Source organism: Anticarsia gemmatalis, chromosome 28 (assembly GCF_050436995.1).
Source record: "Anticarsia gemmatalis isolate Benzon Research Colony breed Stoneville strain chromosome 28, ilAntGemm2 primary, whole genome shotgun sequence".
NCBI lineage: Eukaryota > Metazoa > Arthropoda > Insecta > Lepidoptera > Erebidae > Anticarsia > Anticarsia gemmatalis.
This window is the reverse complement of record NC_134772.1, coordinates 6,321,832-6,349,678: the sequence shown is the minus strand read 5'-3', so window position 1 is coordinate 6,349,678 and position 27,847 is coordinate 6,321,832. Positions and strand designations below refer to the sequence as shown.

Here is a 27,847-nt window from a genome sequence, read left to right as displayed (position 1 = left end):
CTTAGGTATTAGCTTTTACAGTAAGGATCGCAAGAAGAAAATATTTTTATTCGTTGGGAAAGGAAGAAGTATTTAAAAATCAAACAACTACTTTAAATATAATACTTTCATCTAATTTAAAAAAAAATATATTGTACATTTATCCAAAACACCACTGTTCTAAATAACATTATATATAAGTAAAGCTAAGTACAAAAATAACTAAAACTACATAATTTTAAGTATCACATAATATTACAATTACCCATACCTTACGAAGTACTTTGAGCAATATCCTTTACAAATAAACTACAGCTGGCCAAGGGAAAGGGAAAGGGGCTCCTCCTGGAATGTCTTAAAGTCATTGGTATGTTACCTCGAGCCGCATACTTAGACCACTAACATCAAAGTAATATTTATGTACGAAACAAAAACTACACAATAGCTAAGTAGTAAAAATATTTAACTACATACTTACTTACTATTAAAACAAAAAATACTAGCTATTTCGAACATAACCAGTGAATAAATACTTAAAACCATAAAAACTAATGTTTTAGCACTAATATCTAACTACTTATTTTATTATAATCCATAGATAAGTTAATACTTACAACATACAGCTGGACAGAACTCTTCCTTCTTGCTTGTGACCGCACAATAGTCATGACAAAATGTTTATCTTGCTTACAATTTATAGGCATAAAAGAAACACAACATGTCATACATATATGAAATCATAGCATTTCCCTATTGGCAAAGCCCAAAAAACGTCACTTGGTACGATCCTTACAAAATTCTCTTACTTCATTCACATACATACATGTTGTCATACAGGACCACCGGTTACGAGTAGCACCTGAACATTTCGCGCGAAATCGCCACAACAAAACGTTAGTAATTTATAAATAAAGACTTAAAACTACCTATTTTTAAATATGTTTTCTTAACTAGTTTGTTTTATTCTTAAATAAGTGGAGTTTAGTAGCGTGAGCAGCATCCGGAATGTCCTGAACACGAAGGTCTTGATGTAAGGGTTGCGCAGCGCCAGTCGCGTCAGCAGGGTCAGGACGAAGAACATCAGCCCGTGGTGTAAGATAAACATCCTAGAATTAATATTTGTTTCAATGTTCTTTTACATGTTCATATTTGGCGGTCTTTACCTGGTTTTTCAAATCTTAAATGTCTCTAATGCATTATGTCAGTAAATTATTTATCTTATTAATTGCACAAAGACGAGTAACGATGTGATAATATCAAGAAAACACTATGCTGATAATGGTGTCCAAAGGGGAAAACTATTTCTATTAAATAAATAAATATTAATGGACAACTCACACACGGTCATTTGATTCCAAACTAAGCAAAGCTTGTACTATGGTAACCAAATAACTGATAAACATACTTATATACTTCTAAATACATATTGTACCTATATAAAGAAGTGTGGGAAAACGATACCAAATATTCTTGTATGTTTTATACTTACTTTCTCAAATGTTTCTTAGCTTTGTCTATATCTTGGTCTTTTTCTTGAAGAAGATATTTTCGTGTGCCTTTCACGAAGTTTTCGTAGAGTTCACTCCAACTATAGAAAAAAAGATATTTTTAAGCCTTCTGATACAGATATTGGCAAGGTAAAGTATATAAAAGCGAAACTATGGAAATTAAAATGCAATTATGCCTCATAGGTTTTCTTCAACCCAGTAAAATGATTTGTGTTTGAGTATGAATAGCTAGCCTGTTTAGATAATATAACTACTTACACTATACTATGAGGGTCCAAATTATAGATAGCAGCGTCTTGAGGCGACAATCTCGCCTGTAGTTTACGTACATTGTCGGTCTGGAAGTACCACTCACGCGTTGAGAAGAATCTCAGCACGTCACTCATTGCAGTCATACGTTGATTTACTTTTATTAAACTCATTCTGTAAAAGAAAAATATATTTAATTTGTAAGTTAAAAATATCTAAAAAACTAGCGCTTTTTTTTACGAAAATACTACCACTGTTTGTTTTTTTTTATATGGCAACTTTAATGTTACGTTTCGCACCACGCAGTTTTTTATTTACGATTAAAAATAAATGCTTACTTTGTTTTGATACCAAATATTTTGGTAATATATTCGGCAGTATGCAGCGGCACTGTGTGTAGGATCGCTTCTAGCACTCTTTGGGCAACTCTGAAAAAGATAAATGTTTTGTTAAGGAAGATAAAAATCACTCGTCTTCTCTTGAATTTGGCTAAAGTTGGATGAATATAATATTATATTATTACTAGCTGACCCGCGCAACTTCGCATGCGTCACATAAGAGAGAATGGGTCAGAATTTTCCATATTTTTGTAACACTTTTTACTGTTACCTACTCTGCTCCTATTGGTCGTAGCGTGATGATCCATACTAATATTATAAATTCGAAAGTAACTCTGTCTGTCTGTCTGTCTGTCTGTCTGTCTGTCTGTCTGTCTGTCTGTCTGTCTGTCTGTCTGTCTGTCTGTCTGTCTGTCTGTCTGCTACTCAATCACGCCTAAACTGCTGAACCAATTTGCATGAAATTTGCTATGGAAATATTTTGATACCCGAGAAAGGACATAGGCTACTTTTTGCTCCGTGAAATTGACGCATTTCCCGGGAAAATTCAAGTGAAGTCAAGAAGTCGCGAATAATCAATATTATAATGACATTGACATAACAAAAATCCGTTGTCATGGCAACTGTTTTAATGGCGGATATGCCTTAGCGCGACTTCGTTATATTATGAGATATAAATAATTTTGAGAATATTTTTCGTGAAAAAGGCATATTTTGTTGTTAAGGAATAATAAAGCTTTGTATTAGTAAAAAAAATCGTGAAATAATTCAGTAGTTTTAGAGAAAACCCCACAAACGTATCATACAAAGTTTTTATTAACTTAAATGCAACATTCTTTAACGAGCTGTGTTAAACAACTGTCGGACATGTCATTCCTCATCATTGTTTCTTCAAACTACCTTCACACAAGAACTATTGAAAAACTTTGATGAAATTTGGTAAACAGATCGTACTAATATTATAAAACCAGACACAAAACAATTATTTGTGGATCGCACAAATAATCTATACTTATATTATAAAGCTAAAAAATAAGGGTCCTATTTGAAAAATTATATAAATGTTAGATAGCCCGTTTATCGAGGAAGGCTATAGGCTATATATCATCAAGCTACGACCAATAGAAGCAGAGTACCAGTAAAAAATGTTACAAAAACGGGGAAAATTATGACCCATTCTCTCTTATGTGACGCAAGCGAAGTTGCGCGGGTCAGCTAGTATAAAATATGCTTTTTTTTCACGAAATATATTCTCAAAATTATTTATATCTCTTAGTATAACGAAGTCGCGCTAAGGCATATCCGCCATTAAAACAGTTGCCATGGCAACGGAATTTTGTTAATTCAATGTCATTATAATATTGATTTTTCGCGACTTCGTTGAATTTTCTGAATTTTCCCGGGACATGCGTCATTTTCCCGGGGTAAAAAGTAGCCTATGTCCTTTCTCGGGTATCAAAATATCTTCATACGAAATTTCATGCAAATTGGTTCAGTAGTTTAGACGTGATTGAGTAGCAGACAGACAGACAGACAGACAGATAGACAGATAGACAGACAGACAGACAGACAGACAGAGTTACTTTCGCATTTATAATATTAGTATGGATGACGAGGTTTTCATCCAGTCTAGCCTTCTCCCAACTAGTTATGATAAAATAATGATATTTAGCTGTAATCTACGAGACTTGAATATCAGTATTTTGAATGGAGCGACTAAGACTACGGCAACGACAGCTGGCCAGGATATTTGAAAATGGTAGCCGGGCCCACATTTAACGAGCGTTTTGAAACACTGAGGAACTCGATATGGTCACTTATCTACAGATCAACAGAGAGATCGATCCGAGCAGCTGTTGTTACTAAGCTACGAGCTCTATTATTATGAAGAGATATGCTACAAAACTCACTTGTTCTCGACGCAGTAGCCGCTGGGGTACCAGAAGGTGTCGTCGAGCGGGTGCGTCTTGAGCAGCGAGGTGAGCGCGGCGCGGAACCCGCTCCACGTGGTGGGGTTCTCGCACGTGCTGCAGTTGTACACGCGGACCTGCTGCGAACTGGACATAGGCAAAATGTGCATTTAGTTATGAAAAATCTAAAATTGTGCATTTATTCATTTGGAAGAGTTTGTTTTTAGAGACAACTAAGAAATCCGCACTAAGAATTGCTCTTGTGTCGCGGGGAATTTAACAAACATACAAACAACGGACGCAAGGTACAACCAGACACGAAACAACTGTTTGTGAATCGAATCGACACATTATAAGTGGCATTACCACCTTAACCACTGCGTTACGGATATTCAGACACTTTGAAGACAATTATAGACAGTATAGAAAGTGACAGTGGTGACACTCACCGGTCGAGAGCGGTCTCCCAGGCGACGGCGATGAGCGTGTCGATGGCGAGGTCGACGGGCAGCATGTCGGCGCGCGCGCGCGGCCGGCACGCGAACACGTGCATGAGCCCCTTGCCCGCGCCCACCAGCACGCCGCTCGGACCGTTCAGGTTCTCGATCCAGCCCGGGAACGGCTCGCGCAGCGCGCACACCACTGCAACAAGGAATACGCGTTGAAACTCGCGCCACAAGGAGGCGACGCTTAGCAGCCACATCAATCAGCTCGCTACAGGCGCTGATCAGATTCTCATACAAAACTTCTCGATAACTAGTTTTGATAGTTGTTAGTGCTAGAGAAATCAGCAGCGTCTCTAGCGGATTCTTTATTCAATTTTTTCAATATTCTTGTCTGCTATATAGATTGGAGAAACACTTGCAAAAAAAAATGTATCTATACGCCTAATGACATCGGCCGCAAGTTTGTGAGATGGTTGGGACGACATAATACTAACCTTGCCTAATTTTCTAGCACGCTCTTCTAAAACTTAGTGTAATACCTATACGTTGTACTGTGTCAGGTGTATAGCTGTGACTCACCGACGGTCGGTCTGAAGATGGCGACGGGGTACCCTCTGTTGCCGTGCTCGAGCACCACGCTCTCCGCCAGCGCCTTCGTGAACGTGTACGTGTTCGGCTTCGGAGATATGTACCTGATACATGATGATAAATAACAATCTAATTAATAAGACATACGACAGTACCGCTCGTCAACAGCCTTTTTTTTTTTTTTTTTTTTTTTCGTCAGGAAAACCCGTTGGAGTCGATTAAAACGACCCACCGGCTAGGTCCCCGCTGCACTGGGACTGCGCAAACGGGGTATGTGGTCCGCCGTAGAGCCCACTAAAAACCTGACGAGTGTCCAACCGCTTCCGCAAAGACGTGCGCCGGGATAACCGCTATGAGCTAGTACCGCAAGACGCACGCCATGCGCGGCTCGCCCCCCTGTAGGGGGGGCCCTACCCTGGGTGATGCCGCCTGGGTGGATAGTGACGGCATCAAACACCATAGACGATGGACGTGACACCACCCGCCCATCACCTATCTTGGGAACCTCACCTCTCCTGTGGGCGACGGAAGTCCCATTCCGCCACCCGGAGGTTCCAGTTAAGGAGGAAGGCGGCGCATGTGCGCCGCCCGCCTGCGCCCGACGCGGCGTCGGCGGTTTGGATCAGCGAGGGGATCGAGCTCCCTGACCCGCTCCGCTTCCTCCTTGCGCTTGATCACTTCTTCGCAGAAGTTGACCATAGCGCTCCACGCCTCGTCGCTGTCGACCATGGCCTGGCACACAGTCGAGAGCGATAGATCGGCTCCGATGGCGTCAACAAGCGCCGCGCGCGGCCCCGACCACGCCGTGCACACGGCGAGTGTGTGTTCCGCCGTGTCCTCGGCGCAGCCACAGTGATGGCAAGCCATCGTCGACTCCCTGCCAATCCGACACAGGTATCTCCCAAAGCAACCGTGCCCGGAGAGGACCTGCGTCAGCCGGAAGGTCATCGACCCGTGTCGCCTGTTGACCCACCGATCCAGGACCGGTCGGATAGCGCCGATGGTCAGTACACCGGCGCTTGGCTCCTCCAACCGCTCGGACCACTGCCGGAGGATTTCGTCACGGCATTCACGCCGTGCGAGTGCTCCCGTTGGCAGCAGTCCGGTCCCCTGGTCCCTCTCTGCTCTCGCCTGGCGGTGGCCGCCAAGGCACGGGCCTCGAGGTCCCATGGGGGAGTCCCGGCGAGGACACATGCCGCCCCAAAGCTGACGGTCACGTATCCCCGTATGGCCCTGTTCGCCATCACACGTTGCGGTCTCTGAAGGACCGCAATGTTCCGGCGATTCAGGGCATCCACCCAGATGGGCGCCCCGTAAAGAGCCATCGAACGCACAACGCCGGTGTAAAGCCGGCGGCATGCACCCGAGGGCCCCCTCAGGTTCGGAAGCAATCTTCCCAGTGCCCCGGCAGCTCCAACAAGTTTGGGCGCCAGGCGACGGAAGTGCTCCCGAAAGTTCCACCTGCTGTCGAGGACGATACCTAGATACCGCATCGCTTTACCGACGCAGATAGGAACTCCGCCCACCACTAGCTGCGCTCCGCCCGGCGGCGCCTGCCGAGGTCCATGAAAACAAATGGCCTCGGATTTGTCTAGGGCAACCACGAGCCCCAGGCGCCGAATACGGCTGACAACTTCGGCGACGCCGGTCGTGGCCAAGAGGGCCGCCTCCGGGTATGTATCGCCGCGGGCCGTGACGAGGGTATCGTCCGCGTAACAAGTCACGTCGACCCCCGCCAACTCGTCAACAGCCTAGCCTTTATTCCCACTATGAAGGAGTCGGCTTGTACCATTCATATTGTGATTCAAATAATAAAAACTAAATGTCGCAAGTAAACCTTTTTTCCTTCCCAAGGAGCAATACAAGCATTAATTACAATTAATATAGAACATATAAATATTGGCCACAAAATAGAATCTGCTATAGCGTAGTTTACAAACATTTAAACAGTAGACACTTTGCAAATAAGTAGATTCGGAACAGCAGTTTAAAGATAAGCTCCCACAAATGTTTGTGGAATGCACTCTTATTTCACTTATCTCGTCCCATTTCGGATCACTTCGGAACATCGGCGACCTTCGCTGCCCAAATAAGCACAATACATGTAAAAAAAATGTCATCTTTAACTGTCATCTGATGGGAACAGAAATCTCTGAATACAAGAGAGATTGATCCAAGCTTATTAAGGGTGTAGCGGATCGCTACATACAGCGACATTTAATGGGACGAGCGCACAACCACCACCACGCGCAGTGGGACTCACGTCACAAGTCCTGAATCGCGCTATCGAAGTTTGCACTGCAATTGACTTATATACAAGTTTCCTCCACAAGGGCACAAATATACGTACTGCGGCGTGATCTCAGCGAGCAGGTCCTCAGGCAGGGTATCGACGAGCGCGAACACCTGCTGCAGCGGGCGCGGCGGCGGGTACACGCGCTCCTCCACCACGCTCAACTCCGCGTTACTGTACGCCGTAGACACGTGGATGAAAGCCTGGGGAAACGATCGTTATCTTAATATAAATAACTCATAGGTGACTGACCTACCCCTGGTTTCTAAGGTACATTTAGCGGTTGAATAAAAAAAAAATGTTTATTTACCAGTCACATTCCAATTCTTAAAAACTATGCTAAAGTTACAATTTTCTATTTATAATAATATTTCTAGTGACTCTTCCACTAGGCTGAGCCTGTCTCGGAACTCTTTAAACTCATAAAAAAAGTTATTAAATAGATAAACTATCCCTAAATGTACCTCAGAAACCAGATAGTGATCTATCAACGCACAGCCCTAACCACTGGACGGATTGGCCTGAAATTTGTCATGCAGGTAGATGTTATGTCGTAGGCATCCGCTAATAATTTTGATCGATTCTCTAAGGGGATAAAACAGGGGATGAAAGTTTGTATCAAACTTTGTCAATTTTAAACCGAACGGGCTGAGACTTTGTATGCATAAAGCTACTATAACGTAGGCCTCCTATAAGAAAGGATTTTAATAAATTTCATCCCTAAGGTGATAAAGTAGGGGATGAAAGTTTGCATGAAAATTCTGTCCTGAGTCACAAACCACGCAGTCGAAGAGGCTAAAGCCATGTTACCTGTATGTTGGGCAGTTTGTCGCACAGGTCGAGCGCTCGCTCCACGGAGCGCACGTTCTGCTGTATCGCCACCGGCATGGGCTCGTCGAACTTCAGCGTCGCCGCCGAGTGGAACACGATCGACACCTGGACATACATACATACATAAAATAATGCCTTGTTTCACATAAGGGTAGGTAGAGACCAAAGAACACTTTAATATGATTCTTACAAACTTCTCTAACTTCATTCACATCCATACTTGTTGTCAAACAGGATCGGCGGTTACGAGTACTAAACTAACTTGACCATTTAGCAAGACATCACAGATGAGATCTGTGTATGTACCTATGTCTTTCTAGGCGTTCCCTCCCGGCGTTACCATTTAAAATACTTTGGGATAATAATAGTTAGGTATTATGCTATTACTATTAACTGTATAATGTTAGTAACTCTTTACAATACAAGGATATCGACAATAAATTAATATTGTGTGACAAACTAATCTAGGAAATTTTGTGTAGGAAAGCGCAACTAAAAAGAGTGTCCAGGAGTTTGTTGCCAGCTCTTCTCATTGGCGCTACCTTACGAACTGGCGGTAAATTCACTCTCTCTGTATCATTGACTATCATAAGTGTCAGCATTTGACCTAAATGAATAAATGATTAGATTAAAAAGAGAAATGAAGTAACTTACCTCCCTGAGCGAGGCGATGGCTTCGTTGTCAAGTCCGAGGTGCGGCTGCGACACGTCGCCCGCCACCGCCACCAGCTTGTCCAGCTGACGAGGGTTGCGAGCACGCACCTTGTCGAATATCTACACAATACATACACACAACATTACAAACACATACATGTATACATATAGGCTGTTATACTCGAAAGAAGAAGCGGTGTATGAAATAAGTACACGTTACGCCTTAAACAATTATGTTAGTCCCATGTAATAAGGCGAGACAATTGTCATATACCGGGCACTAGCACTTCGCCTATGACTCAAGAATCAAACCTGCAACCTCATGATAAGCAATCGTATTCACTAGCGACCGCGCCACAGAATAAGTAATCCGCGCCACGGAGGCAGTAATTGACATTAGCGGTAGGTATGGGCAGATACCTATACTAATATTATAAAGCTGATCTATACATACTATAAAACTAAAGAGTTTGTTTGCTTGAACGCGCTAACCTCAGGAATTACGGGTCCGATTTGAAAAATTCTTTCAGCGTTAGATAGCCCATTTATCGAGGAAGGCTATAGGCTATAGATAACATCACGCTACGACCAATAGGGGCAGAGTACCGGTAAAAATGTTACAAAAACGACGAAAATTTTGACCCATTCTCTCTTATGTGACGCAAGCAAAGTTGTGCGAGTCAGCTAGTAAATAATAAAATGATCGTTATTATTATTTGCGTATCTTGTTTGTACTTTGTGTCCGTTGTTTGTATGTTTAAAACAGACCTTTTATTCATAGTTAATAGGGAAGTGAAAATCATAATTACTATTAAGCAACTATGGTGATTAGTTTTTTGTCAACCATTTTTTTAGTATAAAAAACGTTATTGTTTCCGACAAAAATGATTGTTCGTGAATTTCTCATCGTTATAGACAAAAACATGGATTATAATGTGTTTAAAAATATCCTACTGGTATTACGAACACAAACATTTACGTGCTAAGATTTTTATTGGACATCTCACACCGTCATTTAATTCCAAATTTAGCAGAGCTTGTACTATGGTAACTAAATAACTGATTAACATACTTATATACTTGTAAATACATACTTATATAGATACATTAACAACCACGCTTAGAACAGATACTCGTGCTCATCACACAACTATTTGTCCCGGGTGGGATTCGAACCCAGCACAGCGAGAGGTCAGGTTTAGGACCGCTTTCGACACGTTGTAAACCTCAAGTTCCCTTCACAAAGCTTTTCTAGATAGAAAAACGACTACTATTTAGGAGTATATTTTTTCACCCGTTCTGGGATTCGAACTCGAGACTTCTATGCGGCAATCGCTTTTTAACTAAAGTACTCTAACATTATAAATACTTTAGTTAATCTTTATTACAAATACATTTATTGAGGGCATGCAAAGTCCCCAACCCGCACTTAGCCAGCGTGGTGGACTCAAGGCCTAACCCCTCCCTCGTAACGGGAGGAAACCCTTGCCCACCAGTGGGATAGTACTGTAATGGGTTAAATTTATTTATTTATTTATAATCTTTATTACTTACAGATTCTACTAATATTATTAATTCTTAAGTCAGTCTTCTAAGTTTTTACGCTTAAACTGCTAAACCATAGCAAACTGGCGATTAATATTATTAATTACTGTTTAAAACTATAACATGGTAATTAAGGATATAATTTTGTAAATAAGGTACTATGCCATTAATAAGATGTTAGCAGCTGATAACATATAGTACCATAACAAGACAATTGTGTTTAAACCGTAACCATTATTATAATAAAATAATAATTAAATGAAGAAGGCCTTGAACACTTATAAATTAAAAAAAAACCGTACACGTGTAAGCCTAACTCGAGGACGAAGGGACTACCAACCATACTATTTACACATTTTTTTCAGACAACTCCCGCACTAAGAATTGCTCTTACTGTCTTTACAAATATACAAACAACGGACACAAAGTACAACCAGACCCGAAACAATTATTTGTGGATCACACAAATTTTACTTCGTGTGGGAATCGAACCCACGACCTCTTAATGCAATGCGAATACAGCTGTGGCCTAATATCGAGGTGGAATGATCAAAAATCTATGTTTGTTGCATGACAGTTCTCACAAATATTATATTTGTTGTTAAGCAGCAATAGAATACATTATCTGTGAAAATGTCAACTATGTAACTAACACAATTCATGAGATACAGCCTGGTGACATAAAGACAACAATGATTAAGAGATATGGACCCGCTTTTATCTTTTTTCCAAGATGACGGCCCGGAGATCAAAGGTGGCGACCCCACAAACTTGAATTTTAAATGCATCCTATATTTAACCCATTAGGTAATGTGCCACTGGGCAAGGGTCTCCTCCCGTAATTAGGGAGGGGTTAGGCCTTGAGTCCACCACGTTGGCCAAGTTCGGGATGGAAATATAAGTTGTATAACTTTTATAACATTTGTTTTTAAACAAATTTGTTTTAAAATTTTATTAATATTGTTTTATTATCGTGTTACTCAATGTTGTATAACGTTATATTACTGTTGTGTGGGAGCACCGTAAGGCCTAAAAATGTTACATTTCAATGGACATTATTGTATTAATGTAAGGTACAAACCTGTGATTGTTTGAGCTGCGCCAGTCGCTTGAGGGGGGGCTGTCCCTTCTTGTCCCTCATGAGCAGGTGCAGGCGACCTATCTCTGGACACGTTGATAGCAGACGTTCTAGGAGGACCTGGAAGAAGAACACATGATTATACTTCTGGTAAGAATATAATATACGTAAGGAAACTCTGGGGTAGTTTTTCAAGCTCTCGCTTCTAGACGATAATTCAACTGTACAGTATTTTGTTTATAATGTCGCGTGCACAATACATAAGTCTTGTTATCATCAGACTAGCCTTTTTCCAAGCTATGTTGGAGTCGGCTTCCAGTCTCACCTTTTACATGGAGCGACTGTCTATCTGACCTCCACAACACAGTTACCTGGGTTATAACACGATACTCTTCGGTAAGACTGGTTATCAGACTTTTAAGCCTTTGACTACTGGTAACGACTGTTAAATATATTTGAAAATGACCAAATATGACCTACCTTCCGAAACACGTAAAGAACCAGCAGAATGCTTAACCTTGGAGATTGATCCACTCGGCTGTTTCTTACAAGCAGCCGTCATCGAGGCAGTTAGGGATTAGTTTATATTAGGTTGGGGAAAAAGTCTTTTCGCATTATAGTATGTATGAACTTGTAATAAAATCTTTTCAGTACACAAAAAAGCTCGATATTTAAGTACCTCACGAGCTCACTGAAAGAAATCTAATGAGCCGTGTACTCATTTGTGATTCTTGAAGCTAAAGAGATTTTATTACAAGTTCATACATACTATAACGCGAAAAGACTTTTTCCCCGCCGTAATAATAAAGGTAAGTATGTTACCTTCCCCATGAAGCCCGTAGCTCCCGTGATGAACAGGTCTCTGCCGGCGTAGAAGCGCGGCAGCTGCGCCTCCGCCGGCCCCGGCGACACTGGGCGAGGTACCATGCTGTACTGTGAACAATTAATAAATATCATTACTTATTAAATATGACAAATTTCTTTTAACAACAACTCACACACGGTCATTTTCCAAACTGCAAAGCTTGTACTATTGTAACCAAATAACTGATAATAATACTTATATACTGCTAAATACATACTTATTATTACTTATATAGATAAATATAACAACAACAATATTATATACAACCAGGCTCAGAACAGATACTCGTGCTCATCACACAAATATTTGTCCCGGGTGGGATTCGAACCCACCACACGCGGCGCTACGGTTATTGCGGCGAGGTGACCACTTTTTAACCACTACGACAAACGTGCAGTTAAATTTCTTAACTTAATCCTAAAAATACTTAATTAAACTATAATAATTAAATATTAACAATATTGTAAATATTTGATAGTGACAAGTGCAAGTATGAATTGTTTGTGAATGACATAAGAGCACACATACAGACATGCTGAGCGCAAAGAGATGCAACCTCGACTCATTGACAACACATCATTGGAGCAAACACGCGCGCTTATTGCCAGGGCTGGCAATGCACTCTGACATTACTTGTAAAATTAAGATGGACTTTTTTATTACAAGCTTATGTCTGTGCCTCTGCCTGCGTGGTTATCAGCCTAGCCTATCTTACAAACTATGTTAGAGTCGGCTTCCAGTCTCACCGGATGCAGCTGAATATTTGTATTTTACATGGAGCGACTGCCTGCTCTACCTGCGAGAATGCTTTGCTAAATACATACAAAAAGATGTCTTTCCATATACCGGGCCCATTACCAAATTCCGAACTACTATTGAGTATGACAACATGTATGTACATATGTGAATGAAGCAAGGGAAGTTTGTAAGGATCGTACTAAGTGACGTTCTCTGGTCTCTGCCAGCCCCTATGGGAATAAGGCGTGATTTTATGTACCTATGTATATATACTGTATAAGTTGGATGTCTAATAAATAATAGGATCCGGGAACTAATGATTCTTACTTACGAATTCTATCTATTATATACATATCTATTATCTCTACTACGTTGTCAGACTACAGTGGCAGCCCTGAATACACAAATTATAAGAACAAACACAATATTCCACAAGTACGGAATCTCACGAGAGACAAATGTTTGTGTGTACATAAACACACATTATATACTATTGTATACAGTACATAAGTACACGATACATATGTATACATAGGTACTAGTGGACACGCGCGGTTTCGCTCGCGTAAACGTTAGGAAAATTTTCCTTTCAACAGTATTTCAACTCGCTAGGCGATGAATTTCCGAAAACACTGAAGCATGTGTTTATTTATTTTAAACTATACTCCCAGATTTTATGCTTCTAGCTCCGAAAATAACCAACTTCCATACAAACTTTCATCCCCTATTTTACCATTTTAGGGGTCGATTACTAAAACATCCCTTCTTACGGGGTACTGCATAAAAGGCATCCTATGGCGAAAATGGCAATGATTATATTATCAGTCAGGACAAAAAATATTATATGTATAGAATTATAGATATAGATTGTACACAGCACATAGGTACATTTGTATATTATGTATATAATAAGTACATTGTATATAATATTTATGTACACAGCATGCATCGGTCAAGGCGATGTCAATATTAGTGGATACTCGGCCTAGTTATGTGGAAGGGCCTGCCCTTGGCACGTGCCCACTTGAACTTTGCAACCACCAGGAGGATATTATAACTCATAGAAATCATTATTCTAATTAGGGTACGTTTTGCCGAGTTTTAGAAATCGCGGATACGGATGGCAGAAATAATTGCGATGTTCAGCATTTAAATAAATATCATTGGACAACTCACACACGGTCATTTGATTACAAACTAAGCAGAGCTTGTACTGTGATAACCAATAACTGATCAACATACTTATATACTACCAAATACATACCTTGCGGATGCGAATACTTGCAACACCGCTGATTCTAACTTATGTTCCACCGACCGATCGGTGGTTACCGCGACTGCCGTGCAGATGTCGCGGCTTCGAATCCTTAGAGGACTAGAAAATTCTTAGCGGTTTCAGAGAGCATGTTCATAAAGCCGTCGGTCCTGCGTTTGACCGATCACCAGTCGTATACCGTCACATCGGGCCATGAAACTGAGGCTTGCACACACGATTATATATTCGGCTCGGAATACTCGATTATGCCGCCCGGCTTGAACGATTAATGCCGAACCAAATATGTGTGTTGCAAGCCTAATTATAATATAGTGTATCTATGTATTGTGCACACACTTGGACACCATAAACTAAGTCCTGCACAGTTAGCCGGTTTTACTTTAACTGCCGTAGCCGGACATCGGCCAGGAGAATATTATAGTTAACTAGCTGACCCGCGCATCTTCGCTTGCGTCACATAAGAGAGAATGGGTCATAATTCTCCTCGTTTTTGTAACATTTTTTACTGCCGCTATTGGTCGTAGCGTGACGTCATATAGTCTAAAACCTTCCTCGAGAAATGGTCTATTCAACACGAAAATACTTTTTCAAATCGGACCAGTAGTTCCTGAGATTAGCGCGCGTTCAAACAAAAAACTTTTCAGCTTTATAATATTAGTATAGATTTTCCGCCAAGATGGCGACTTTCATCTCACGTGCAACAATAACACAAGTGTATGTCAGCTGTAGTCGTTGCGAGCACACAATCGTTTACGACGCAGTTTTACGAGCGCGCCGCCATCAGGATGTCGCTACAATGACACATTAACACGGAATGAGCCGACGCTAATCTATGCAATGATGGGTAAATACATTTAATGTAGTTAACTAGTTAGTTTGACTGTCGCCAGGACATTACGAATTCGTCGGGAGGTCGTGGGTTTGATTCCCACACGGAAAAATTATTTACGTGTGATCCACAAATAATTGTTTCGGGTGTGGTAGTACTTTGTTTTATATAAATAATCAATATTTTTGGTCAACTCACACACGATCATATGATAGCAAACTAAGCAAGTAAATACAAACTTATATAAATAAATTAACATCCAAGCTCACAACAAATACTTGTGCTCATCACGCAAATATTTGTCCAGGATTGGATTCGAACCCACCACACGCGGCGCTACGGTTATTGCGAGTTGAACGCTTTAACCACTGCGCCCAACGTGTTTGTATTTTTGTAAAAATCCTCGCAATATAAGAGCAATTTTTAGAACGGGAGTTATCTCAAAAAAAGTAAAAAAAATGTCCCAAGAGGAGACCCTTGTCCAGCAGTGGGACAATAATGGCTTAAAAAATGAATAAATAGTCCGAATTGCAATTTTTATTGTCAATTCGGACTAGTAGTGTAGAGATCTGGGAGTGTCCTAGGATATTCCCGGGAGAACTTACAGGTGTACACCATCATAGGGTCCTTGACCTCATTCTGCAGACACTACTAAGCGAAGTCGTAATAATATAAGTGACGGTACTGATGGTCCATTGTGTTAGCTCATCGCGGAACACATATTATTGACTATAAATACTAATATGGAATATTTTATTACAGACCGCCTCTATGGCGGTAACGTCCGACTGCTGAATACAAGGTTCCGGGTTTGACTCCCAGATTGCAAAAACTGATATTGGTCATTTTCTAATTTATTATTAAACTAGCTTTTACCCGCGCCTTCGTCCGCCACATTAATTTTCCTAATAATCGTCATTTTCCCGGGGTAAAAAGTAGCCTATGTCCTTTCTTAGGTATCAAAATATCTCCATATCAAATTTCATGCAAATTGATTCAATAGTTTAGGCGTGATTGAGTAACAGACAGACAGACAAAGTTACTTTCGCATTTATAATATTAGTATGGACTAGCATTCGTCCGGGATTTTGTCCGCCTGAAAGGATTTTCAGGAGTAAAAAGTATCTTATGTGCTAAAATCTAGTTTATAAACTATCTGTGTATCAAATTTCATTAAAATTTGTGATTTCTGAAAAAGTAACAAACACTTATAAATTTACATCACAAATTAAAATCATCACAATCTACATTCACAAATGATGGCCAATTTTTATAAGACTGACCACCCAAATATGTACATATGTATCTAATATATAAAATTCTCGCGTCACAGTTTTCGTTGCCATAATCCCCCGAAACGGCTTGACCGATTCTCATGAAATTTTGTGAGCATATTGACTAGGTCTGAGAATCGGCCAACATCTATTTTTCATACCCCTAAGTGACACTTTATTTTTATTATATGGCAAAACGACGTTTGCCGGTTCAGCTAGTATTATGTATGTATGTATTATTCTCAATAGTAGTCCGGAGTTTGGTAACGTGCCCGGTATATGACAGACTCGCCCCCTATTACATGCGACTAACATTGTTAATGGCGAAACATGGGTGTATTTCATACCCCTTCTGCCTACATCTACAAGTATATCCGGCGTGATGACTAACAGATAGAGTGAAAGGGACATTCCCGGATTAGTGACTGATATGTTATCATTCACATTTATACTGTAATCATTAGATAACAAATCACTATCTATGTATACTATACTATCTATACTACTGTTTGTTTGTTTGTTTGAACGCGCTAATCTCAGGAACTACTGGTCCGATTTGAAAAATTATTTCAGTGTTAGATAGCCCATTTATCGAGGAAGGCTATATATCATCACGCTTCGACCAACAGGAGCAGAGTAACAGTAAAAAATGTTACAAAAACGGGGAAAAAATGTACCCATTTTCTATTATGTGACGAAAGCGAAGTTGCGCGGGTCAGCTAGTCCAGTATACATATGTGAAAGTCTGTCTATCTTTTTGGAACAACTACTAAACCACTGCAGCGAAATTGATGAAAATTAGCACAAAGATATTTTACGACTCAACGTCAAACATTAGCTACTTTTAGAAAGCCAAAAAAGCCACCCTTAAGGAAATAAAAATGGGTTTAAAAGTATGTACGCGAGCGGAGTCGGGGTAGTTACTTAGTAATCATTGTAAGAACACTAGGTGTCGCCCGCGACTTCGTCTGCGTGGTCGTTAGTTAGTCCGTTCTTATATTTTGTGCTACTCCACTCCTATTAGTCATAGCGTGATGCCTTTCTCAGTAAATAAACTATTCAACACATAAATATTTTTTCATTCGATCCAGCAGTTCCTGAGATTAGCGCGTTCAAACAAACAAACTTCAGTTTCATATTATAAGTATAGATAGATAGTAGTAGATTTATACGTAATCAGGTATATATTCTATATCAACATTGTACATATATAAGCCTTACTGTTTACTTGTTTTAGTATATTATTGTCCACCAAGCCACAATATCTGGCGAGCAATTTCATTGAAAGCTCAGGACTTTGTTTATAGTGTGTTGTTTACAATACACAGGTACACTCTCTATTACATCACTCTCATAGTGCGCTGTGACAAACACGACCAGGGAGAGGTCAGACGCAGGACCGACGGCTTTACGTACTCTCCGAGGCACGGAGATCTACAACCTTAACTTCCGAACTCGGACAAGCTCTGAAGAATTTCTTAACAGAAAATCTTAGAAAATACTTTTTGGCCGGACCAAGACCCCGAAAGCTCTTGCACAGTAGTCACATACCCTACCGACCGCGCCTAAAGATAGCAGAAATAAAAAATACAGCACAAAATATGGAAGGAACTATCGATGTTGAGATGTGTGATGTTTCTGATCAAAACTATGTACGTGCAGACACACAAGACATACGAAATACGAATCCTTCAGAAACCACTCTTAATGTATCCTACCAACACGTTTTCAATCTCAAAATGTCTTCATTGGAACAAAAAATCAGTACACCGAATGATTTAGACGTGATTGGCGTGACAGGACATGGTTACATTCAGCTAGAAGACAGGGACCCAATGACGTCATGGAACGTGATCAGACGGAAGCAGCGATACAGTGGTCAAGTGATACTGGCCGTCCGTCCCGGCGTCCACATCAAACGACATCACGACTTCGAGACAGATGACGATGATGTCTGGGCATCGTTCACGCTCCATGGTCGTCACGTCCACGTCTGTCTTGTAAACATAAATTTTACTAACAAAGTGATACCTTGGTGTGAGAAAGTTAAATCTATTGTGAAGTATATAAATTCTCCCGTCATAATTATTGGTACAATACGTGTCAAAGATGATGTTTATTTCAACACGTTTCTCCGTGACTGTCACTTTGGTAATCGAATCTGTTCTAACGAATATTATCAACTGTTGTTACAGAATAATATATTTTCGACAGTTTCTCAAAGTTCGTCTACTGAGAGTTTGAGTGATTATATTTATTTACCTTCAAAGAAGAGAAGAAGAATACCTTTCAATATAAAGGTTAGATTTCAATGTCCGTTATTGGACGATATGGTCGACAGATTTGAAAGAAATTTAACAATTGGTGGACAAAACGAACTTCAGTATTACGATAGAAATCAAAATAACCTTCCATCAATAAATAACACGATCAATATTTACTACCAACACGGTAACAACCTAATACAGAATTTATCGCAAATACAAGCAATTAACTCAGAAAACTACCATTTTCTTATTGAAACGGCCAGGCGACGTGTTAAGGAAGAAAGACAAGAAGTGATAGATGCTTGGAACGTGTTATGCCGTGGACATAATGACAAGTTATCTGCCGTGACGGTTGCAGTGCGTCACGCTACTGACGTCAGTAGACGTCACGACATCGAATCAAACAACGGAGAGGATGTGTGGCTGTCGTTCACTTCAAATAGTCGTCATATTTACATATGTATCGTGTATATAGAGTTCTCTACCCACAACGAGAATGCGAAAAAATGGTGCGAGAAAATTCAAAAATTGATAAATAGTTTGCATTCTGTTATAATTTTGGGTAAAATACGTTTACGGTTTAAGGAGGAGTGGGGGAGGGGGGACTTTGATAAGTGTTTAAAAGATTGTAGTTTAGTTAATGTTAGTGGTTTTGATGAAGACTTTGTGTTGTTGTTGAAAGAGAATGTGTTTTCTTCAGCGTGTGTCGCTCAAGGAGATATTCCTAGGAGGGACCTCCCGCCGCTAAATATTAAAGTACAGTTCTAGGGATGCAAACAACGATGATATTAAGAATATTTATGTTTTTTGACTGCCTGTATAACGTGATAACGTTATATCGAAATAAACAGAACAAAATGCTGAAATAACGATGATTTAATTTATTTTCTTGATAAAACGCTGATGCATTGTTTGCATACTTTCTCATAACATATAAATTATTACTATGGTTAATATGCCTTTCCGTCTGCTATACCCGTACGTGTAGGCAGAGGTCCGTGAAGTAGACACACATCATCAGTCTAGTCTTTCTTCCAACTATGTTGGAGTCGGCTTCCAGTCTCACCGGATGCAGCTGAATACCAGTATTTTACTCAGAGCGACTGCCTATCTGACCTCCACAACCCAGTTATCTGGGTTATAACACAATACTCCTCGGTAAGACTGGTTGTCAGACTTTCAAGCTTCTGACTACTGTTAACGACTGTCAAAGTTCTTAAAAACGACAACCGGGACCCACAATTTAACGTGCCTTGCGAAACACGGAGGAACTCGATACGAATAAGATGGTCACCTATTCATTGACCAACCTCGACAAGTGTAGCTTAACTTGATAGATCGATCCGCGCGGCTGTTGTTTCTTAGCCACGAGCTAAATGCAATTGATTAACAGTTAATTATTTGCTCAACACCGAAATAATATATGTGCGCGGAACGTGACATTAGTCTTGTAAGTGTATAGGAAATATTGCTGAGATATTACTTTATTGTAAATTCAAGACAAACAAACAACATTGTAAATTGCTTATTTGAAACACGTTTGATTTGATGTAATCATTATATTATATAGAACAAAGTCAGGAGATTAGCGTTCAAACAAACAAACGTAAAGCTTTATATACTGTTATTATAAATGCGAAAGTTTGTGAGAATGTATGTATGTATGGATGTTTGTTACTCTTTCACGCAGATACTACTGAATCGATTACGATGAAATTTGGTATATAGGTATCTGAAGACACAGAATAACATATAGGCTATTTTTTTATCCCGGCGTTCCCGAGGGATCGGGATTACACGGGAAGGGTTTCCACGCGAACGAAGTCGTCGGGATTTTTTTTAATATCATTATTAAAAAAAAAGTACAAACAACCATCAAATTCACGTTAACTTTAAAACTATATTTTTTTTTAAACTAAACATAATATTTGTAATAATATTCTATGAACTCAGGCAGTACAAGGATAAGTCACTAGTTCGTAAGAAATAATTAAATAAATAACAATTTCCGGGAACTATTTTGAGTTATTTGCTTTATGGGACACTGACATAGATATTTACTGCCTATGTAAGTGCCCGGTATATGGAACTATGTAATGAACATAAAACATTTAAAACGCCCCTACCTACATCTTCATGTACAAGACGAAAAGACGTAGCCAGTTGCACTCACCGGTCGGTAAACGATCTGTGGGTTAAGCAAACCTTGGCGCGGTCATTCCATAGATGGGTGATCGCATAGTGGTATTTGAACAGGGCGTCTCCGTGCTTCGGAGGGCACGTAAAAAGTCGGACCCGGTTGTTGTCAATTAAGATACCAGTCGTTAAGCCATGTCAAAGGCCTTCGGGTGGCTTGAACAACTTTGACACTAGGTTGACCACTAACCATACGATAAGAAGAAGATTTATATACATCGTACGTATCGTCTACTTTGTCTTGTACTTATACCACACGTTATGCATACCTAATCGTACAATATAATAATATTTTCTCTAAAAAACTCACTGTAGAAGGAAATTATCTAACGTTTTTAAAAACGACTACCTGACGTCAAACGCTTCTTGGGAAAACGTATACTAAGTCCAAAATACATATATATATATAAATAGTAATGTTAGTATATAAGTAACTTCACGTTATGTACGTGTTTCGCGCGCAAACTCTAAACGAATAGTTAAATATTTACCGAGTTCTATGTTATAATGAACGTTCAATTCGGACTGCTTTTGAAGACTATGTACTCGTATGAACATGATATTATGAAATTGTCTACGAAAATCTGTCCTGAGTCACAAACGCGGTGGAGGTCGCGGGATAAAGCTAGTTCTAATATAAATTACAGATTTATAGTAATCTATACTAATATGTATTATAAATCTGAAGAGTTTGTTTGTTTGAACGCGCTAATCTCAGGAACTACTGGTCCGATTTGAAAAATTCTTTCAGTGTTAGATAGTCCATTTATCGAGGAAAACTTAAGGCTATATAACATCACGCTGCAACTATTAGGAGCCGTGTAGTAAAGAAAAATGTTGCAAAAACGAGAAAACAATTGACCCATTCACTTTTATCTGACGCAAGCGAAGTTGCGCGAGTCAGCTAGTAAATTATAAAAAGACAAACACTTACTTAAATACTACTTGACCCGACCCGAGAATCGAGCCCGAGATCTCACAATCAACAGTCGGATACACTACCGACTGCAGTACATTTATAGCGTACAATTCTATGAAAATTCTAGATTTTTTGACATTTGCCTGTCATCTTGTTATATCATTTAGTGACATCCTGATAACTATGATGACATCATTAAACATTGCAGTTTGTTCGCGAATTTCTCGAAAACTACTGAACTTATTAAGTATGATGCGAAAAGCTTTAGTGTTTATTAGCTTTATTATTTATTTAAGGAGTAATCGATGATGCCAAAAGCTTTTGGATAAAACCGCAAAGTTATTTTAAGAATAATCTTAGAAACTGCTTTAACGATTTAAATAGGTAAGACTAATTAAAGCAATTTTATTATTAAGGTCAATTTGGGTAACAAGTATGCAACACTAAAATAAATAAACCTTTATCAATTGTGTTGGTTTCATATGAAAATATAATCGAAACTAGTTAGTTCAAATTTCCACTGTCAATGTTACCCAAATGATTCAAAGTTACTCAGGTTGACTGTAATAAAAAGAATATAGAAAACGTAGGAAACAAGGCACTACAGCTTTCCCTCCCCGGTCGTACATCCAGAGGACGGCCAAGAACCAGATGGGAAACTGTAGTGCAACAAGATATAAGTGAGTGTGAGGTTTTCGAAGACGATGTCCAGAACAGAGCGAAGTGGAGGAGAAAGATCAGGAAGGCTGACCCCACACTACCATATGGATTTCATAGCATGGACGAGAGAGAGAGAGAAAATTTAGAAAACCAGTTGTTTTATTAAAATTTTTGCAGTTTCATCCCATATTTTCCACTTAGGAGTGGATATGTAACTAAAAGTAGCGTATTATTTTGTTTATTTGTTCTTTAACTAATATCCGACAACTTAGCACAGGCTTGTATGAAAGGATCGCGGCTGGCGCAGGTGTAGAGGAACGAGGTGATCATGTTCCTCCAACACAAAGGGAGGATCCTCCGACCAGGCGAGGTGATCGTGCCTGGTGGGCCTAGGCTGCCCGACTGTTGTAGTCGGGAACTTGTATATATAGTCAGTTGCAGTGCAAACTTCGATAGCGCGATCTAGGACTTGTGACGTCAGTCACACTGCGCGTGGTGGTTGGTTGCGCGCTGGTCCCAGTAGATGTCGCTGTATGTAGCGAGCCGCTACACAGGCTTATACAATTGATGGTGACTTAATTGATACAGATACTTTATTTTGAAAATACGTAGAATTTATTAATTAAACTCTAAATAAATCGGAAATGCCGAGGCTACTAACTATATACATATAAGATATTACACCTCTTATATCTGACGGTATAGATAGAGGTCGTTTCGCCATTAACAATGTTAGTACCATGTAATAGGTCATATTTATATCGGGCACGTTACCAAACTCTGGATAACTATCAAGAAATTAACATTAATATATGCTGGAAGGATTTTCTTCCGTTCTAAAACTATTTAATTCTAAACTTAGACACCTTTTTGTTGTATAAAGTTATAAACAACATGATTTTGTATTTTTTGTTCGTTTATGTTGCTAATCTTGGGAACTACTGAACCAATTATCTTTACGGATAGTTTCAACGTTTAATAGAGAATAATTTAAGATATTTTTTACACTACAAGAACTTAAATGTTAAATACTGATACTTAAATGTTTGCTAAACTGTTGTTTCTAAATTATAAGATGAAGCGTAAGCAATGTATTTATGTTTGTTTGTTAATGTTTTCACGGCTACACGGGTGAACAGATTTTAATGGTATTTAGTGTGGAGATACATACATACTCGTAGATACATAACTTTAATTGCACGTTTAGCGCAGTGGTAAAAGTGGTCACATCGCCGCAATAGCCGTAGCGACGCGTGTGGTTCCAATCCCACGCGGGACAAATCTTTGTGTGCTGAGCACGAGTATCTGTTCTGAGCCTGGTTGTTAATGTATATAAGTAATGTATATAAATAATCTAATATGTGTATTTAGAAGTATATGGTTGTGGTTACCATAGTACAAACTGCTTAGTTCGGCATCAAATGACCGTGTGTGAGTTGTACAATGATGTTTATTATATTTTCAAAAACACGCCTTCCCATAGAGTAACGTTTATTATAACATGGAGATAAGGTCCAACATATTATATAAAATACAATATGGCAAAAATATGTATGTGAAAAGAAGTAAGAGCCTATCGTAGCAAGTGACGTTCTCTGGGAAAAAGCGTGATTTTACGTAGGTATTTATGAATAATGACTAGGGATTGCAATCCGGTCCGGCGGATCCGGGGATCCGGCGGATCGGGCGTGTTTCTAGACCCACCGGATCCGGCACTGACGCAACGGATCCGGTGCCGGATCCGGTAAAACTCTAAATCGTGAAAAGATTATCCATAGTACCAGTGTTGAGGCAGAAAAAGTCTTTTCAGCCGCGAGTTATATTTGTAGTTTCATCAGCAGCAGATAAGGGAATAGTACTATCAATATTATGTTTCTTTAGATCTTTTTTCATGACACAAAAATTATTGTTTTACTGATTTAAGCTCTTGAACTATGCACTGCACTGCAGCAAATAAATGCTTATTTATGAATGACTAAAGTTGATTTTATAAGCACATAATATATTAGAAATATTTGAAAGTTAAGGGCTCTTTCAATTTAGCCGTATCGTGTCGGACCGCAGCAGTGCCGAAACGGTGCGTTTGTCGTACGGTGCACGGGCGGTCATTTGTTTTCATACAAATCGCACGGTGCGGCAACAGTGCGGTGTCGGTACCGAGAACGCACGACGACAGGACGGCAACGTCGCAAGCACCACTTGTTCATTTCGCTGTTGAATAGTGCAGTGACTAAACGTGACAGCTGATTTCATTGAATTTTCATGTTTATTATTCGTAGTTAATTCGTAGAAACATTCTCTTGACATTCTTAAGTAATTAAAAAATTTGCTTGGGTCTTGTTTTAACCTAGGATAAAGAATATGGAAATCACCAAAATTACATGTTAATGAAAACATCGGTAGTGTTCTTTTACGGGCGCGGCGTTTATGTTACTGTTTGATATTTTTTAACAGGAGCACTAACAGTAATGTTTCTTCGTCAGAGTCCATGGCTACACTGCTGTCACATGAATTTAAAACAACACTAACATACAAACGCACGGCAGTCAGATACGCTTTCAATTTAGGCGTTTGGTGTCGGACGGCTAACGTACCGCAGCGGTACGGCAGCGGGCTATAACCAGCGGCACGGTTAACGTGCGGCAGCCGTACGACACGAAACGTCTAAATTGAAAGAGCCCTTAGTCTGTTAAAATAATTATCATGTTGTTGATTGTTGTCAATAATAAAACTGATTATTTGTTATTTAAAATAGTTAAGTTATAAGCATATTTTCGTTAAGTAAAATACAAAAAACAAAGTTATTAGGTATTGCTCTAGTCTAGTTGGTACTTACAGATAATTACCTTAATAACTGAGACTGATTTATTTAATTACTTAGAATAGTTATATCTTCATTTCATTCGGTAAAAATAAAATAGATATGAATACTAAAGTGTTATAACTAAAGATGATTTTATTCTTCATGATAAAATGTTTTATAAGTATTATTTTTTTTTAATTAAGGTACATTACCCTTAAATGTATTTGCCCATAACTCCCATTCATCAAAAATGACGAATTATGTATAAACACAATGCAGTCCCTAATCCGGCCGGATCCGACGGGATCCGGCCGGATTGGCGTCAATCGGATTGAAAATGATACCGGATTGCAATCCCTAATAATGACATTATTATCTGACCATCTTGATATTTTCACAGTGAAACCTTTGGACAAGATCACTTTTAACAAATATTTGCGTGAGAAATTATCACAAGTATGTAATATTACATTATAACAATATTATGTACAAGTTATGTAGATAAAATTAAACAAATATATTATTTGTCGTATGGTTAGTGGTCAACCTGGTGTCAAAGTTGTTCAAGCCGAAAGACCTTTGACATGACTAAACGACTGTTATCTTAATGGACAACAACTGGGGCCGACTTTTAACGTACCCTCCGAAGCACGGAGACGCCCGACTCAAATAACATTATACGGTCACCCATCTATGGAATGACCGCGCCACGTTTTGCTTAACCTCTATATCGTTTACGAACCAATAATTACAATTAGTTATGACTACTATAGCGCAATGCTCAAAGTCGTCACTCCGTTACAAACAAAGTAAGCACGGTAAGTCGTGGGTTTGATTTCAGCATAGTGTGATCCACAGAGATTTGTATGTTTTAATTTTAATGTATGAATTGATCAAACTAAAATGGCTCTTTTGCTCTGTATAGTAGAGCTTAGACAAGATAACTAAAGGAAATAAAATTTGAGAGTGTTAATTAATAAATTATTTTTAAAATGTGCTTTTCAAAAAAGAACATTTAAAAAAATAATTTTATATAATTAAAAAACATATTACACATTAGAAAAATAGGAAAATATTTGTAATTTTAAAATTAATGAGTGTATTCATAAATGAGTTTTAGTAATTTAACGTTACCCACTATATTCAATTTATTTATTTATTAATTTTTTTATTTTTTTGATTATTAATTTTTTTATTTAACTTTTGTCAAAAGTATTATTCAAAGATATTCAACATATAAAAACTAAAATTTAATTCGAAACAGAAGGAAATTATTTCCAAAACCATTCAATTTCCAAAAAAAAAAACTAAAAAAAACTTACCTATACTAAATCAACAAGAAAAACAGTCCCACGATAAACTCCAAAATTAAGAACCAAAACAAATAATTTATAAAAATATAACAATATTTAAAATATAATATTCTTTGTGAAGGCACGTATGATCACACTCGCGCGGCGCTACTGACTGACATACGAACAACTCTCGCGAGCTCTTTACACACAGACCGGCTTACAGTATTGAGGCGAAAATATCGTCGTCCTGGCCGATTTCGGCTACGGCGCGGCGCGGCGGCGCGGCGGCCCTTTTCAATGAAACCACCCAACTGTTACTTTGTTTATAGTGGCCAAGTGTGTGAACAATACACAGGTACACTCTCTATTCCTTTATTCTTATAGTCTGGTCTTCTTCTTATCGTATGGTTAGTGGTCAACCTAGTGTCAAAGTTGTCAATAACCGAGACCAACTTTTTACCTGCCCTTCGAAGCACGAAGACGTACTCAACGCAGCTCAAATACCACTATGCGGTCACCCATCTATGGAATGACCGCGCCAAGGTTTGCTTAACCCACAGATCGTTTACCGACCGGTGAACGCAACTGGCTACGGGCGCCTGGTAGGACGGCTAAACCGACACGACCAGTGAGAGGACCCACGGCTTTACGTGCTCTCCGAAGCACGGAGGTCTACGACCTCAATTTCCTAACTCCGGGCAATCTCTGAGATTTTTTTATTAGAAAACTCAGAAAATACTTTTTGGCCCGACCCAGGATTCGAACCCGAGACCTCTGGCGCGGCAGTTGCATACACTATATACGGCAATATTTAAGAACAATTACTCATATATTTCATAAATTGTAGGTATTATTTATTATTATTTTCGTATTTCCAAAGACGACAATTTGTATTCGAATACAACGTTTATGTGCCCTTATATGTATGTTGTATTGTTACTTAATTGAAAAATATTTCTTACTAGCTGGCCGCCCCGGAATTACCCAAATCTTTGTGTGATGAGCACGGGTATTTGCTCAGAGCCTGGTTGTTAATCTATATAAGTATGTATTAAGAAGTAAATAAGTATGTTTATCAGTAATTTGGTTCCCATAGTACCTGCAAGCTCTGCTTAGTTTGGAATCAAATGACCGTGTGTGAGTTGTTGACAAGGAGACGCTGCGAAGAAACTTTAATTATTATTATGTATATTGTATGGCTTAGCCTTTTATCCAAACTATTTTGGAGTTGGCTCCCAGTCTCACTGGATGCAGCGGAATACCAGGGTTTTACATGGAGCGACTGTCTGACCTCCACAACACAGTT

General features: G+C 39.3%; 1 protein-coding gene across 1 annotated transcript; it reads right to left on the bottom strand.

The window, feature by feature from the left end:
* Nucleotides 1–97: 97 nt before the first annotated feature.
* Nucleotides 98–26,747, bottom strand: LOC142984843 (putative fatty acyl-CoA reductase CG5065). Its single transcript, XM_076132691.1, has 13 exons — nt 26,569–26,747; nt 12,242–12,352; nt 11,423–11,539; nt 8,797–8,916; nt 8,122–8,247; nt 7,369–7,514; nt 5,010–5,122; nt 4,434–4,626; nt 3,985–4,131; nt 2,075–2,164; nt 1,746–1,910; nt 1,469–1,567; nt 98–1,085 (listed from the first exon to the last, which is right to left on the bottom strand). The coding sequence occupies exons 2-13, from the start codon at nt 12,344–12,346 to the stop codon at nt 926–928; spliced, it is 1,581 nt and encodes a 526-aa protein (XP_075988806.1). The 5' UTR covers nt 12,347–12,352; nt 26,569–26,747; the 3' UTR covers nt 98–925.
* Between the last annotated feature and the right edge of the window lie 1,100 nt (nt 26,748–27,847).